A 17,300-nucleotide genomic window follows, 5' to 3' on the forward strand; every position below is an offset into this window, starting at 1 on the left:
TTGTTGTCTTTTTCTTGTTTTTTTCTTGTTTTTTTTCTTTTTAGAAAAAAAAGGAGAAAGAATACATATACTTAATTATTTTACAAATCTGTTTTTGTTTTATGTATTATATAATTGTTTATTCCTTATTCATGTAATGTACAATGCTTTGGCAATACTGTGCAAGTCATGCCAATAAAGCTCATTTGAATTTGAATTTGACAGAGAGAGAGAGACACAGACAGACAGAGAGAGAGAGAGAGAGAGAGAGAGAGAGAGAGAGAGAGCTGCAGTCTGAGCCCAACTCTATTCAACATCTACATCAATGACCTGGCGTCAGCGCTGGAGAGCTCTACTGTGCATGGCCTCACTCTACAGGGGTCAGAGGTCAGATGTCTGCTGTATGTGGATGACCTGGTCCTGCTGTCCCGCACACCTGAGGGCCTTCAGCAGAGCCTGTCCCTGCTGGAACAATACTGTCACGACTGGGCCCTGACCGTCAATCTGGACAAAACCAGAGTCATGGTGTTCCAGAAGAAAGCCAAATCTCAGGGACACAAACACCAGTTCCTGTATAAAGGCCAGTTCCTACAGCACAGCTCTAGCTACAGCTATCTGGGCATCGACATCGGCGCTTCGGGACGCTTCGGTCTGGCTGTGAAAACACTCGGTGAAAAGGCTCGGAGGGCTTTCTATGCTATAAAGTCACGATGTGGACACTTAAAATTACCCATTAAAACCTGGATAAAATTATATAATTAAATAATAAAACCAATTATTTTATATGGATGTGAAATTTGGGGACCAGTAAATTTAAAAAATTGGGATAAAACATCAATTAGAAAATTACAATTGGAAATTGGCAAAAATATTCTCGGGGTTCACAGAAACACGTCCACTGCGGCCTGCAGGGCTGAGCTGGGCCTGTACCCGCTGAACATCGAGATCCAGAAGAGATGTGTTCAGTTCTGGCATCACCTCCATCAGTCTGACCCAGAGTCAGTGCAATATAAAGCCTTCCTCGCCAATGAAAGCTCAGCAGAACCTCATCCTCTGAACTCACTCGCTCTTCAACTCGTCCATCAGAATATACTCCCCATCAACCCCAAACCTTTTATCAAAGAGTATAGAAGTAACAAGAGGCGAAACTCCATTGCAGTTTTTACAACAATCGCTAGATGGCGCTGCTATCGCGCTGCCGCCATTTTGGACTGAACCAACGGCTTTACCGTTGGCAGAACTACCGTATACACTGCAGCATTAACAATTATGTCTGTAAGGCAAGGCAAGGCAAGTTTATTTATATAGCACATTTCGTACACAATGGTAATTCAAATGGCTTTACATAAAAGCAAGTAAAATAATCATGAAGAAAAATAATAACAAAAATAAAACAAGCAATTTTAAAACTTTTAAAATGATTAAAACATTTAAAAACAGTTAGAAAATGATTTTACATAAAACAATAAAATAAAATAAACAGTGAAAATATAGTGCAATCAAAAAGGGTGACAGTTAAAGGGTTAATTTAGTGATAACAATGAATTAATAAAGCGGTCATTTGCCAGGTCAGGTGTTCATATATATATCTGAAAATATGCGATTTAAATGGTTGTAATTCAAGAATGCTTTGGAATATAGACTTACTGTATGGTTGGTCTTGTTTTAAAGAAGACATTTGCTAGGTTATTGTTGAAGTGAAATAAATTATGAAAGTGAAACAGAAAAAAAGTTAGATAAGTTTGAGTTTATTAAAATGTACAAATTAAAAAATATAATTATTTATATTCTATATATATATATATATATATATATATATATATATATATATATATATATATTAGTGCTGTCAATCGATTAAAAAAAATTAACTAATTAATCGCACAATTTTTAAAGATTAATCGCGATTAATCGCAATTAAAAGACTGAAACTTTTTGGATATGTAAATGTAAAATGTAAATAATTAATGTAAACTCAAGACATTTAAATTTAAATTCAAAATATTTAAATTCAAAATATGATTGTTTATTGGAATTTTTGTTTAACTTGTAACACAGATTTTCTCATGTAAACAACATACCTGCAATAAACCATCAATATCCTCCAAATTAACTGTTGGCTTGAAAGCCATATTTATTACAGAAATAAAAACACAGGCATGTAAGTACCATTTGAATTTCAAAACAATCAATGCCAATGAAAAACAAAAATGATTTCCATGTTGAATTCTAAGTGGACTGCAAAAAAATTCCAAAGTATAGTCATTGCCAGTGCTTTAAGTGGCCGGTACGCACCGGTACTCAGTACCGCCACTTCCAAATATAGCTCTTGAGCGTACCGCCACCTCTCCGTGCGCCCAGAACGTGCTTGTAGCGTACCGGTACGCTCATTTGGACATCTGTTTTAATAGAGGTTTTAATCTTTTACCTGCACCGCCGATTTTCAGAGCGCCCTTCACAATGCAAGCTTCCTAATTCATCCCACCGAGAGCAGAAACTACTTTACCCATTCACCCTTAAATAATACAAGTGAATAGCGCATGTGTCGCTTTTCCCACTGTTAAGTGTCAACAACTCAACGTGGCCGGAGAAGGTGTGTGTGAAACTCGTTGTGAGTTATACTAAAGCAAAATCTTGAGTATTTATTGTCTGATAAACATTAAAAACTGTCTGCGGAGGTTGAGTCTTCCTGCAGCCCCCGCTGGCTGTTCGTTGGCTGCAGCATCTTTTTTCTAAGTTCTAAAAAAATACCGTAGACGGCAAGGCACAAATTTAGATATTCATTTATCTAATTAATCTATAGCCTATGCACAAAGACAATATGATCTTTTTGTCCCCTTTTTGTTTTAAAGCTTGATGAAGAGAGAGAGCGCAAGTTGCTGCAGCTGAGGAGGAGAGTGATGCACGCGTGATTGACAGTTCGCGGCACTGTGTACAAAAAATACTCCGCTACACAATTATTTCGTTTAAGCTTATTAACGTTAGCGTTACAGAAAGGTCTGATTTACGCACTGTTACAGTCATTTTTTTTTTTTTTTAAACAATGACATTTGAGTTCATGATTTTAATGTTGCTGTTTCTTGTGGCAGACTAAATGAAGAGTAATGTTTCTTGTGGCAGATTGAAGAGTAATCCGGCAGAGTTTTATACTGAAACTTTCCGTCTAAAAGTCCTTCCTTGGTCTTATCCATATTTCTTTGCACGTTGAACACACAAGGCCACAACTGGAAATAAAAAAAACTGCAACCGAGTTAATTGCGTTATTTTATTTTAACGCGTTAAATATTTCAAATTAATCGAATGCGTTAACGCGCTAATTTTGACAGCACTAATATATATATATATATATATATATATATATCAAAATATATTTAGCTCTATAACTGCAAGAAAATGAAAGCAAAAAATCTGAACAAGTTGTGTTTCACATTTTAGAGACATGGGATTGTCTGCTATAGAGATATTAAAAACAATAAACTACTATTTAATTCCATCAACCGCTTTTGAAATGGGACCGGTATCATTCAATTCTATGACAGCTGTGTTGATTAAATTAAACATTTTAAAGAAAGACAAATCCTCTCCAAATACAGATTAAGTGACCATGATCTAGAGATAGAGAGAGGAAGACATAGACAAACATGGACAGAGAGAGAGCAGAGGATCTGTAGACACTGTGACCTACAGCCAATCGAGGATGAGGAACACTTTCTGCTCTTCTGCTCTAAATACACCAGTATAAAGAGAAACCTTTCTGCCCAGATTTGAAATTTTAATTCCATCATTCTCTGAACTGAGCGACACTGAGAAAATTCTTCATACTGGGAGAAGATGATAGTACAGCTGCACTAGCGACTAAATATGTGTTAGCTATTCACAACGCCAGAGTCAGCTAATTTTCTAGAGAGACCGACTGTATTTATTCATTTATTAGGATAAAATGCTACATATGACATGATTTGTAAATATATGTTTTGCTTGTTTGTTTTATTATTTATATATAATATGTTGATGCTTTGGCAACATTGTGTTCCACAGTCATGCTAATAAAGCTCATTTGAATTGAAATTGAATTGAAATTGAATTGAGACAGTCAGACAGACAGAGAGTCAGACAGACAGAGAGTCAGACAGAGAGACAGACAGACAGTCAGACAGACAGAGAGTCAGACAGAGAGTCAGACAGAGAGTCAGTCAGACAGAGAGTCAGACAGACAGAGAGTCAGACAGAGAGACAGACAGACAGTCAGACAGACAGAGAGTCAGACAGACATACAGACAGAGAGACAGAAAGAGAGTTAGACAGACAGAGAGAGACAGTCAGACAGACAGAGAGTCAGACAGACAGAGAGTCAGACAGAGAGTCAGACAGACATACAGACAGAGAGACAGAAAGAGAGTTAGACAGACAGAGAGAGACAGTCAGACAGACAGAGAGTCAGACAGACAGAGAGTCAGACAGACATACAGACAGAGAGACAGAAAGAGAGTTAGACAGACAGAGAGAGACAGTCAGACAGACAGACAGAGAGAGAGACAGACAGAGAGACAGACAGACAGAGAGACAGTCAGACAGACAGACAGACAGACAGACAGATAGAAAGATAGACAGATTGATGGATAGATGGATAGATAGATACTCTCTTTCAATGTATTCTCATTCCTATTCTATCTTCTTTTCCATCTATTCCTCCCACTATTTCCTCACGTTTCCCATTCTTTTGTGAGTGCAGTGTATGCATATCTCCCCCTGGTGTCTTACCGTGGTATTTTGAAGAGCGCTTTGACAGGGTGCATCTCTGCCAGGGGTGGGTCTCCATCTGCCAGCTCTATGGCAGTGATGCCCAGAGACCACACATCACAGCGGGCGTCATACGAGTAGTCATACTGCTGTTCACACGCTATCACCTGCACACAGACACACAAACCAATCACGTTCACTCTGTCAATACAAAAAACAAAGCTCACCAATCGTGAAATCTTGGTGTGTCAATTATTTAACAACAGTTAGAAGACTTGGAATCTCACATACATCTCATCTACCCTGAAAGTTCATAATAAATAAAATTTGAAAATGTAGAAAGTTTTTAAAGAATTTTTTTTTTTTTGAATTCACTTTCAGAAGAGATCTTAACTGTCCTCGGATTTGTCAAGATACTAGACTATGTGATCTACAGTCAGCTAGACTAATATGAATGCTTATTATTAAATAATAATAATAATAATTCTTAGTTAAGCACAACCTTTATTTATTTTGTAGCTTTATGCACTTACCGCATGTCACCTATTGACTCATTTGGGTCTATTTTTAAATTCCCAAAGGTATTTTAGTAGAAGCATCTTATACAAGATATAGCCTACTGTACAAGAAAATAAACTTCAGTATTTAAAGTTTTTTTTTACTTAAGTCAATTAAAATTTTAGAGGGACTAATTTCATTATTACATGGTTTAAAATGATTAAATAAGCTATAAATGTATGCAGTACTGTATATCCATGTAAATTTAACAGAATCATTTTGTAAGTTAATTTGGTTTCAGCTCCAGTCAACCAATTTTTGTGATATTTAATAATATCGGTAATGTAATAATCACAACAATTATGTTGTATTGCAGCATTAAATCAGTCTGTCAGAAACACTGTGGCCAATCGGCATATTGCCAAGCGTTTAATTTAGACTGTATTTTAATTGGCCCTAAGGGGCCTCCCCCACTGGCCCCATCACCTCGCTTTATTTCACTCAGCTATTAACCTTCACATAACCCCAACCCCCCCCCCCCCCCACCCCACATACACACACGTTACATATCTCAGTAATGCATATACACAAAAACACACTAAGCATTAAGACAAACATTTTTTTTCACACAGATTTACTCATTCTACTCACAGATTGTTTCAGTTAGTACAAAATTAACTATTAGTATAACAGACTTACTGGAAAGTTCAGTAATATAGCACTTTAAATAATAATAATGCTCTATATTAAACATATTTTAAAGTTATATGACTGCTTTGTTTGGGGAATAGTCTGAACATTTAAGTCATTATTTACTTACAATCTGTCATAGCTTTCAAATATTATTCATTTATGTCTGAGAACCAACAATGTCACTGAATTCAATCCAGCTAAAACACATACTGGCATGTAATTTTTTAATTGAATTCACATTTGTTGTGCAAGAGCAGCTGGAGCTTTCAGTTAAACACTGAACCATTCAGGTTTGGAGTGACACGAAGGTGTGTGATTGTAACAGAACCTTCATTTTTGTGTGGACTATCCATGTTTTGTACTTTATCAATAATAGAGATGGGTGTTGACTAGAAAGAGACTGAAATGCAGAAATAAAAAGAGTAAGGTCATATTTTTATGACAGGACAGACCTCAGGAGCCATCCAGAACGGGGTTCCCACTGATGTGTTTCGGCGGAGACGGGCACTCGTCAGCTGAGCTGAGACACCTGCAAGAAATCAAGACCTCATATGTCAGAATCACAGCTTAATACAGTTATTTGTCTTTATTTTCATTTAGTGTGTTTTCCTACTGGAATTTGTAAACATCTGTGATGATAAACAACAATAACTGTACAGGTATTTCTCAAGTAGGACCAAATAACAGTTCAATGGATTCAGACATTTATGAGGTGGCAAGTAATCTGAGGCATGCATAAGTTTTATGTGATGAGGGCATTTTGCTTCCAAGCAGGGAACCACTTCTTTCTCACACGGGACAAACACGCCTCAGGCAGACAAGAATCAGTCTCCCCAAACAGCCCCCTCACCCCCTCACACACACTTTCCATGCAGAACAGCACTGAACAGTCGCCTGAATGGCTCCATCTCAATTAAACAGCATTTCATTTGCTGATAACTCATGAGCCATGGTACAGTATTAGCATACTGTTCATTTTATTATGCATACAAAAACGATATATGATGTGTATCTGCCTAAAAAATTATATATTTTAAATCTCATGTATAGTCAACAAATGAATTGCTAGTAAACTGATGCAGTAAATATATGATGTTTTACACTCAGCACAAAAAAATCAATCAATCAATCAAAATTACAGCCAAAACCAGCTAAAGTAGTTTAGCAACCAGCTTAAATTACCAATGCAAGCTATTGTTTATAAGTATAAGTTATCTCTTGTGAAAAAGACAGTGCTTAATTACACTAAATGTGCACCTGCAGTGTACTTCAAATCTCTCTCTCTCTCTCACACACACACACACACTCACACACACACATATATATATATATATATATATATATATATATATAAACTGAACTTACAAATAGAAATATAATATCAATCAAATAAAAAGCCACTTAAGTGTGCTTTAAAAGAGTAACCCTTTCATTGCTATATTGAATATATTTTAATAAATAACAAGTTTCATTTTTAAATTACACTAAAGTGTATTTTTAAAGTATATTTTAGTTTATCATAAATTTTACAGTCCACTTTAAACACTTCAATTAGAAATATGAGAAAAAATAAGATAAAAAAAGAGTAATTATGAAATTACATACCAAGATGAACTTAAGTTCTGCTCGTATTTAATGTATATTTGAACTATTATTGCAATTAATGTGTGCATAAGTGCATTTAGTTCAGACTCTTTTAAAGTACATATTTCCATGTGTTAAAATCTATTTCTTTTTAATATTTGATTTAAAACTTAAAGGTTTTAGCATTGGTACACTGCTTAAGCTGCATGCAGCAATAATACTTTAAAACCAGCTAATGTCCATTTTGGAACCAATGTTGCACGGCAAGGAAAATGAATATAAATCTCTCTAAATCAAGATAAAACCCTCTTTCTAAAATAAAAATCTTCTTTCTCTTCAGAGAAACAGCAGTGACCATTACCAAAGTCCACCAGTTTGACTCCACCGTCTGTGGTGAGGAGGATGTTGTTGCCCTTCACATCACGGTGGATTATTCTGTTGTTGTGAAGATGCTGGAGACCCTGAGGGGAAAACAAGAGAAACTTGAGTCGGTAAGGTGGTCCTGAAGGCCAGACTGCCTCTGATTGGTCCATAAAGTCTACATCTGGACACCGTCGGTCTTTGCTCACTATCACGGCCCAAAATAACTACTCTGGCACAGTCAGAGTGCTGAGGCAGCATTCACAGGGCTGGGGTGAGCAGCTTACCTTAGTCTGTGTGTGTGTGTGTGTCTCACCAGAAGTGCTCCATACAGGATGTAGGAGATGATGGGCTCCTCAAGACGTTTCCCTCTCATCAGCAAACCCTTTATCAGGTCAGTTACTGAACCTCCATTGCACAGCTAACAGAGAGAAATGCCAGAAAGAGAGAAAAGTAATGAGGAACAGAAGAGAGAAAAAAACAATGGATAGTCATAAAATAACAAAACACACAAAGCATTTTTATTCAGTGTTATTATTGTCAGTAATAATATCAGACATAATATCATGGATACATATTAAATATTTCACCTAAACAAAATGTCATTTTTTTTTATACAGCTTTGTGTCTGTCATTCCAAACATACATCAATACAATATAATAAGAATGTCTGTGCTGCATACACAAATAAAGATTTAGGCCTAAATGTAGGATGTTTTTATTTATTTTGTATTATTATTACATATACATTTTCCATCCATTTTAATTATACAGCTTTAAAATGAACTAATGAACTTAATGTGAGACACATTTGTCATGCATACATGAAAATGTTAATTAATAGGTAAGATTTCTAATAAATAAATAAATAAATAAATAAATAATGGCATAGGCCTAGTTTATTGCTATTTGCATCTATTTAATTCTGCATAATAACATATTCAAAATTAATTTATTTAAATTGCTTGGAATTAGCATGCATGTTCTCATTGTGAAAACAAGCAGATTCATTCAGTTAAATGAATGAACGGTTAAAATATGGCTAGCTGTAGAACAAGCAATATTCAGTCAAAGCAGCACTGTGTAACTTGTTCTGTGTTCAAAATTTGCTAAATGTTTACAATGAGCGAGTACATCATTAATTCATCTTCCAAACCGCGTATTGTCTTACCCCTAATCCCTACGGTACACTTATAATAAGTGCTTATATTTGGACTAGTAGCCTGGTCAGGTCGTCAACGCTGAGGAATAACACATACCTTCGTGAATCGCCATAGACATAAACTAAGAGAAGTAGCTCCGGCTAGAATGTTCTTCTGCGGGATGTGTGCAGTTCTGTTTATTAACCACTAGAGCGCCAAAAAGCTACATAGTGCTGCTTTAAAATGTATGAGACTGAAACAAATCGGATTCATTGATGTTAAATAAATAAAGCTGTTTTTTGTGTATGTAAATTGTGTAATCCAAATGGATGGAAATATATAGCTATAGCTATATAAATCAAATACATAAATGTTACATTTAGGGCTAAATATTAAATTAACTGGAGTGAAAACTCTAATCAGCGCCAGTCTTTGTGTAGTCTCAGCCTCAGACGTCATGCCCACGGACCGTTGGCTAAATGTCTGATGTATATGGGACACAAATTGTGGAAACACTTCAGAAGTGTCAAAGTGGTCAACGGATTGGTTGAATTATACAGGATTTCCGGGATACGTGTGTGTCGCATTCTTTAACGTCTTTCAGCCATCAGTCTGAAGGTCCGGCTATGCAAGACTAGTCTTTGTGAGGAATACCTCAAAATATAAATTGTTGTTCATTGAAATTATTCATTATCTTCCTCCGTAGCTTTTGTATAGCTTTCGTTTACATTGGGTTTATCAGTGTACTTAAACAATGAAAGATTTTCAGTAAATAACTTCTATTTCAGACATTTTTCCAGTACCTAAATTTGGATCAACTGACAAAATTAAATCTTCAGAGCATCAGATCAAGGTAATATTTTATATGTTACTAATCCAGTCCACCGGCGGCGCCAGGGGGGGTCTTGGGGGGTCTCAAGACCCTGCCAAAAAATGCCTTGACCCCCCATTTGACCCCCCAGCCTCTTCCTGATTAAAAAATATATATATATTCGGGATAAAGATCCAAAAATGTTTCTCTTCAAACTACGCAGAACAATAATAAATAATAATTATTTCGACATTTATTCATACACTGAACCGAGAACCGTTTCTGTCGGACGCGTCCGATTCGAGAACCGATGAGCTGATGATAACTGCGCATGCGTGATTCAGCGTGAAGCAGACTGAAACAGAGCGCATCTGAACCGAACTGATTCTTTTGGTGATTGATTCTGAACTGATTCTTTGCTAATGTATAAGCGCGGGTAAACCAAAGGCTTGAAGGGCAATCATCGCCAATGACGGCATTACATCGAGCGCAAAAGAACCGGTGAACCATTTTTTTTTCAGCTGGTTTATTTGATCGAATTGTCCGAAAGAACCGGTTCACTTGAGCACCTGCTCCTTTGCCCCTTAAGTGCCCTTTTGTCAAAGCAAAATTTCCTCAATTTTTTTTTGTAATAACATAAACTTTTGTGAATGCCTGCCCACGCCCAATCATAATATTAGTACAATTTATTAATAATAATTTAGCCGTAAATAAAATGACCAACATGATGACAGTTCACCTGACTACGACCTCATCCAACCAGGAAGATTCCTCATGCTGCACGCGCATTTTTTAATTGCTAGAGGATATTTTCAACATCGTGGCAGCTGGTAAGTGGTGTTTCATTCTCAGCGAAGTGATTTTGGTGTTTATTTACTTATTATTATTTTACAAGAACGATGTGATGTGAGAACATGCAGATATGTTGTTTATATTGCTGTGTGTAGCCTGTAGTGTAGAAGTAACACTAGCGTGCTGTTTGAGGGAGAAAAGTTTCACAGGCATCGAGGGGTCTGGTCTTTTTTATGTTATTTTAATAAACTTTTATTATATTACAGTACTTATTTATTTTTAACACGTAAAAATAATTATCACAACACTGGTAAGGCTTATTCAGATTTTCTCATTCTCTGAATTACCATTATAAAAATAAAAACAATTCAGAAATGAATTAAAATATAATTATATTTTAAATGTGATGCAAATATTTTTTCTACAAAAGCAACAGTGTTTACAACAGCAAGACCACTTTAGGCTGTAAACTCAATAATATCTATCTGGAAATAAATGTAAAAATATCAATGTCAATAAAAATGTATAATATACCTGACATGAAAGTGCAGTGTGAAGGATATGAATAACAAATGTAGCCTGTCATTTGTTTACATTGCAAAGGTGTTTTTGTTGTTTAGTAGCAGAAATATGCAGTTATTAGCCATGTCCACTGTATTTTTTGTTGGTTTTCATGAGACCCCCCTTGAAAAGACCAGGACCCCCCCATTGCCCCCCCAATCAAAATTGTCTGGAGCCGCCACTGATCCAGTCTGACGTCACGCACAGTCCAAACGCTCTTTCAGAGCCCAAAAGCAAACAACAAACGGTACTAATATGCACTCACTGTGTGCTTTAATAACACCAAAACATCATGATCTAACCTTTAAATCTCAGCTGTGTATGAATTGAGTTTTAAAGCTGTGAAGCTTTGCTTTAAATTGATATAGAAGAAAAGTGCTCAAAATGGCTTTTGAGATGATATTCTCAACTAAGAGGCTTAAACCCAGAAACAGTATTACCAGAAAGGTGCATCACAACTTAAAGAGTCACTTGAAAATTCCACTCTACTGGAAATCTTCTAGGGACTGTTTCCTGTGGATAATGTAAATAAAAAACAAAACCAAGCTCTGGTAAAGAAATGTACCTCCAAAACAAGCCAAAGCTGCCCTCCAGAGAGTTCATCTGATTTGTAGAACATGCCGAAGAACTTCACCACATTGGGATGGTTGGACAGCGAGTGCAGGATGTTGTACTCCGCTTCAATTTCCTCATCCACATCCTGACACAACCATTAACACAACTGCATTAAACATATATGCGAGTACACAAAACTGTGCCCTGATTCGCATTTGTTGTCTGTAATGATATTCATTCTTCTTATGAGATTCTGTGATTAACAACATGAAGCTAGAAATGATTGAAAACTGCTGCTGATTAAAAAAGAAAGCTGCTATATACAGTACAAAGATAACTTGTCAGAATAGATCATAACAATGTAAAGGATGCAAAAATGCTCCCAAGCTTTCGTGCATGTGTTTGTATGATGACCAGCAGGGTATCTGATGGGAACAATGAAGGCAGCCATGCATGCACTGTGCAGCAGGGGGTTATGGGGGATCAAGCAGCACTACATGGGGAACGTCAGGCATAACAATAAAACATCCTGACAAGGTTTCCAGAAATCAATAGTGCTTTTATATGAAAATATCTGTTTAGGAAGAACATCTACTTACTCTGTTAGTGTGACTGGGATTCTGAGAGGGCAAGAGGAGGAGAAGAAACACCTTTAAAGATGTTTCTAAATCTCTGAAAATAATGTTATGAGTCTTAACATGAACTAATTAACTTGACTAGAGTGCAGAGACAATAGTTTTATTTACAGTACATTTTCAGCATGTTTCAGATTCAATTTTGAATCTACTGGGTCTACTCTATAAAAATCAAGGTTTGAGACTCTCTGCGGAAAAATAAAAATAGTTTTAATGTGTTCACATCGGGATGAGATACATTAGCAATACACTGAACACAGAAGTGATGCCACAGCTGAAGAAAATGTTCAACAATGACTTACATTAATGGGATCCAAAACTTTCACTGCTGCTTGACTTCCATCTTTCTTACTGATGACTTTGTAGACCTTGCCATATGTTCCTTTCCCAATTGTTTCTATGATGTCCCAATCAGAAGATGGATCCGTCAGCGACTCCAGACCGATCATGCTTGACTTGTAGGGATACAGTCCATAGAAAGACCTCCTGAACAGTACAATTAATTCAAATAATAGATTTAATTCAATTTCTTCACACATTTTAAAATAAACAAACAATTAAAATAAATGTTTGAGTTGAATTGTGTTTTCACATGATGTAAAAATATTTTAATTAAGAGTCACATTTATAATTTTTTAGCAGTTAAATTCAAGTCATTTTTCAATAGGAATCTACATGATTGAGAATTTTGTGTGGCCACAAATTCACTGTAAGTTGGTCACAGAAATTCACTGTGCTTCTTTGCCCTAGAAATGTTAGTAATGTTATGAATGTAATAGTTCACCACAAAATGAAAATTCTGTCACCATGTACTCTTCCTCATGTCTTTCCAAATATATACAAAATTTTTTTTTTCCATGGAGCACAAAAGGTAAAATTCAGCATAGTTCATAAATTTAGTGTTCACTGCTCTTTTCCATACGATGAAATCAGTGGCTATCGTTCCCTGAAAATAACCAAATGGACCATCAAATACAGAAACTGTGTGTAATGTTTCACATCTTCTGAAGTCACTTGTGTGAGACTAAGATTAATTCATTAGTCAGGGGTGATCTCCTCAGGTCTCATCTCATTAACATTCATGTACAGGTGCATCTCAAAAAATTTGAATATCATGGAAAAGTGTTTTTTTGTATTAAAAATGTAAAAAGCTAACTTTCTTATATTCTGGAATCATTGCACACAAACTGAAATATTTCAAGAGTTTTTTGTTTTAACTCTGATGGTTACGACTTATAGCTTAGGAAAATTTAAAATTCAGTGTCTCAAAAAATTTGTAGATTCCATTTTGAGCTTGATTAATTTGATTAATTATGAGTATGAATTCTGGGTACCTCTTGGACTAGTTTAGAACATGCAACCACAATTATGGGAAAGACTACTGACTTGACAGTTGTCCAGAAGACAATCATCAACACCCTCCACAAGGAGAGTAAGACACAGAAGGTCATTGCTGAAAGGGCTAGCTGTTCACAGAGTGCTGTATCAAAATATAATCATAGAAAGTTGACTGGAAGGAAAAAGTGTGGGTAAAGATGCACAAGCAACAGGGATGACCACAGCCTTGGGAAGAATGTCAGGAAAAGCAGATTCAAAAACTTGGGAGAGCTTCACAAGGAGTGGACTGAAGCTGGATTCAGCGCATCAAGAGTCACCACAGTCTGAACCAGAAAAAAAAAAAACGTCAGAAGCATTTCACATTGGGTAAGGAGAAAAATAACTGGACTGTTGCTCATTGATCCACAGTCCTCTTTTCAGATGAAAGTAGATTTAGCATTTCATTTGGATGTCAAGGTCTGGCTCCTGGAGGAAGACTGGAGAGGCACAGAATCCAAAGTCCAGTGTGAGCTTTCTGAAGTCAGAGATGATTTGGGGTGCCGTGATGTCTGCTGGTGTTGGTCCATTGTGTTTTATCAAGTCCAGAGTTAATGCAGCCTTCTACCAGGAGATTTTGGAGCACTTTATGCTTCCATCTGCTGACAAGCTTTATGGAGATGCTGATATTTTTCAGCAGGGCTTCAGCACCTGCCCACACTGCCAAAACCACTTCCAAGTGGTTTGCTGATCATGATATTACTGTGCTTTATTGGCCAGCGAACTCACCAGACCTGAACCTCACAGAGAATCTATGGGGTATTGTGAAGAGGAAAATAAGTAACATCTGACAAACAATACAGAGGAGCTGAAGGCAACCTGGGCTTCAATAACGCCTCAGCAGTGACACAGACCGATCACCTCCACGCCACTCTGCATTGAAGCAGTCATTTGTTCAAAAGCAGCCCCAACCAAGTATTGAGTGCATAATTAAACATGCTTTGGAGATCTTGAACATTTCTGTTTTGTAAATCTTTTTTGAATGATCTTTGAGAAAATATAATTTTTTTTTTTTAAAATACAGATTTTTCCTAAGCTGTAAGTCAACCATCAAAACTAAAAAAAAAAAAAAAGATAAATACAATTTAGTTTGTGTGTAATGAATCTAGATTATTAGAACGTTTGCTTTTTTGAATGAAATGTCTAAAAATAAAGAACTTTTCCATGATATTCTAATTTATTGAGATGCACCTGTATGCTGACATCTCACACATCAAAATTTGACACACCACATTTTAATATACACATATTCATGACTGCACAAAAGGGAAAATTGCATTTAAGGAACATCAGAGGTTAGATTTTAGGTAAGATTTTCAGTCTGTTTCTCACATAAAGCTACTGTACGAGTTGGATTTTATGATATAAAACTTGTATTAAACGTTATCGTGTTCTCTAAATCGTTAAGGTTTTGGAATGACATGCGGGTATGAGAATAAATGATGACAGAAGTTTAAATTTTTGGCTGAACTTATTCTTCTAAATGCTTTAAAATAAGATTTATAGAAATATAAGATAGTTTTGTTTTTGTTGCCACTACATAATTGTTATCCATTTGAGTTGTTTTATAACGTTATTCATAACTGTGTTATTTCACATGTTCCAACATGAACTCTATGACCTGTAAATCTAATTAAAATGTGTCTCATTATGTCAAACACATGCTAATAGATTGCATCAGATCACAATTACAATGTTAACACAATATTTAAAAAATAAAAATAAAAACCCACTGTGTTTATTGGCTAAATGTTTAAGAAATACAAGATGGCATAACAAAAAGCTATTCTTTCTCAGGAAATTGCAGTTAAGGGTAAACATAACCATGCTGTCAAAAGTCATGCTGTAATGCTGATGTTCTGTAATAGGTCAGTTTTTTTTTTCTTTTTTTCATATCAGTCTTTCTGACTTTGCTTTGGTCTTAATGTCTTACATTACAAAAATAAAATTAAGCCTTAATTTCCTAATAGAAATATATCACAAGGGGCGCGCATGCAGTATACAACAAAAAAGGACCTAAGACTGAGCCTTGTGGTACAACATTTTTATATAATAATAATAATATCACTTTTTGTGTTTATCATTGTTAAGCGTTTTCAGTACTCAGATACACAAATGCAAAAGCAAGATTATGAAATCTGGCTCTGTAACCACTGTTTCTCATTAAGACAGGTTGACAAAGACACTACAATCACAACAGCCGATGTACTTACATGGAGAACAAGACCTCTCTTTGATTCATCCCCTCAACAACAAACACTAATAATCTCAGGTGTACAAAATATCATCATAGTGCTCCAGCCAGGATAAAAAGAAAGTGTCCTTTTTTTTTTAAATGATTATTTTCTAAGCAAGAGAGTTGCCGGTGTCTCACTGGCATGTGGGAGTATTAGTTGATGGATTCAGATCCCACTTTCCTGTCACTGCGCTCTAAGAAGTCACAATCAGCTCACCACGATCGGATTTAACAGAGATTAACTCTGTCATGTACCTCAGGACTACTACTCTCTCATTTATCATTTAGAGTCGGGATGTCCAAAACTTCCCCTTCTGATTACATTCCTGAACGTAATCTACAGAGGTATGGAGAGAGATACCAAAGACAGGAACTGCAATACCAGAAAACCGATGTCTGTCCTCACTGTGAGGTGATGATAAATGAGGCACAAAATGTGCTCTGATACCCAGCTGAAGTTTAAAACAGTGGAATGGATTCAGAGCTAAAATATTGACTTAAAGCATAATGACAAATAACAAGCATAACGTAAATTACAAGCAAGCGCAAAAGCATAACAACAAATTAGAAAATAGTGCATTGCACAGAGGTTCTTAGGCCGATAAATGCTATCAACAGGGGTTAATACACTTTCTTCACTTTATTTTTAATCAGTTTGCCAATATTAACATTATGGTTATCATCAAGTTAAATTATTAAACTTCATCATAATAAGTTTCTCATCAGTTATCATGTAATGCTAAATATTAAATGGTGTTCTGCTCATGCAATGATGTAGTGTTCTGCTTACTAATCTCCTGCACATATAATTCATTTTAAAAGGCTAACACTTGTAAAAACCGAAGCACCTACACCTACACACTGCGGAAGATAGTAATACTTTTCACATGCTTGCATTTCATTTTCACCTTCAAGAGATTTTTAAAATTAATGATAATGGCTCTACCGAGTCTAAAATATCAGAGACATGTGATGAATTTTGCCACTCATACAGTCATACAGACTCCTGAGAGAGGGAAGCATTTATTCTGAAGTCATGTTGAAGTGGAAATGGTAAATAGTGTTCTGTTCGTGGGGCTCTAAGCCTTGCACACATAGAATTATGGATAGCATGCACTGTTAGAGTGACAGATGCTTTGACTGTGCAATGTGAGATGGATATTTCATACCCCTAATCTATTTTCGGGGAATGTAGAGAGCAAAACTGAATTTGAACTAATGTTGTTTTTAGGAAGAACATGCATTTGCCACACAAGTACAACAGATGAAACATCAAGCTTACAGTTTAAAACTTATACTATCATAATTGTGCACTATTCAATATTGAATTTTAAATCACA

The 17,300-nt window shown here is 35.9% G+C and overlaps 1 protein-coding gene across 2 annotated transcripts in view; it reads right to left on the reverse strand.

Annotated features, from left to right (window-relative positions):
• Positions 1-17,300, reverse strand: part of myo3b (myosin IIIB) — a 146,034-nt gene that overhangs the window by 123,804 nt on the left and 4,930 nt on the right. The window contains exons 3-9 of one of the 2 annotated variants that reach the window (XM_052606908.1): positions 12,653-12,836; positions 12,315-12,335; positions 11,726-11,860; positions 8,171-8,275; positions 7,856-7,955; positions 6,363-6,439; positions 4,741-4,886 (exon numbers count right to left, since the gene is read on the reverse strand). In XM_052606908.1, the coding sequence (XP_052462868.1) occupies positions 4,741-4,886; positions 6,363-6,439; positions 7,856-7,955; positions 8,171-8,275; positions 11,726-11,860; positions 12,315-12,335; positions 12,653-12,836 (768 nt within the window). The remainder of the gene's footprint in view (positions 1-4,740; positions 4,887-6,362; positions 6,440-7,855; positions 7,956-8,170; positions 8,276-11,725; positions 11,861-12,314; positions 12,336-12,652; positions 12,837-17,300) is intronic. The other variant, XM_052606909.1, reaches the window with a different exon arrangement.

Source organism: Carassius gibelio, chromosome A9 (assembly GCF_023724105.1).
Source record: "Carassius gibelio isolate Cgi1373 ecotype wild population from Czech Republic chromosome A9, carGib1.2-hapl.c, whole genome shotgun sequence".
Lineage (NCBI taxonomy): Eukaryota > Metazoa > Chordata > Actinopteri > Cypriniformes > Cyprinidae > Carassius > Carassius gibelio.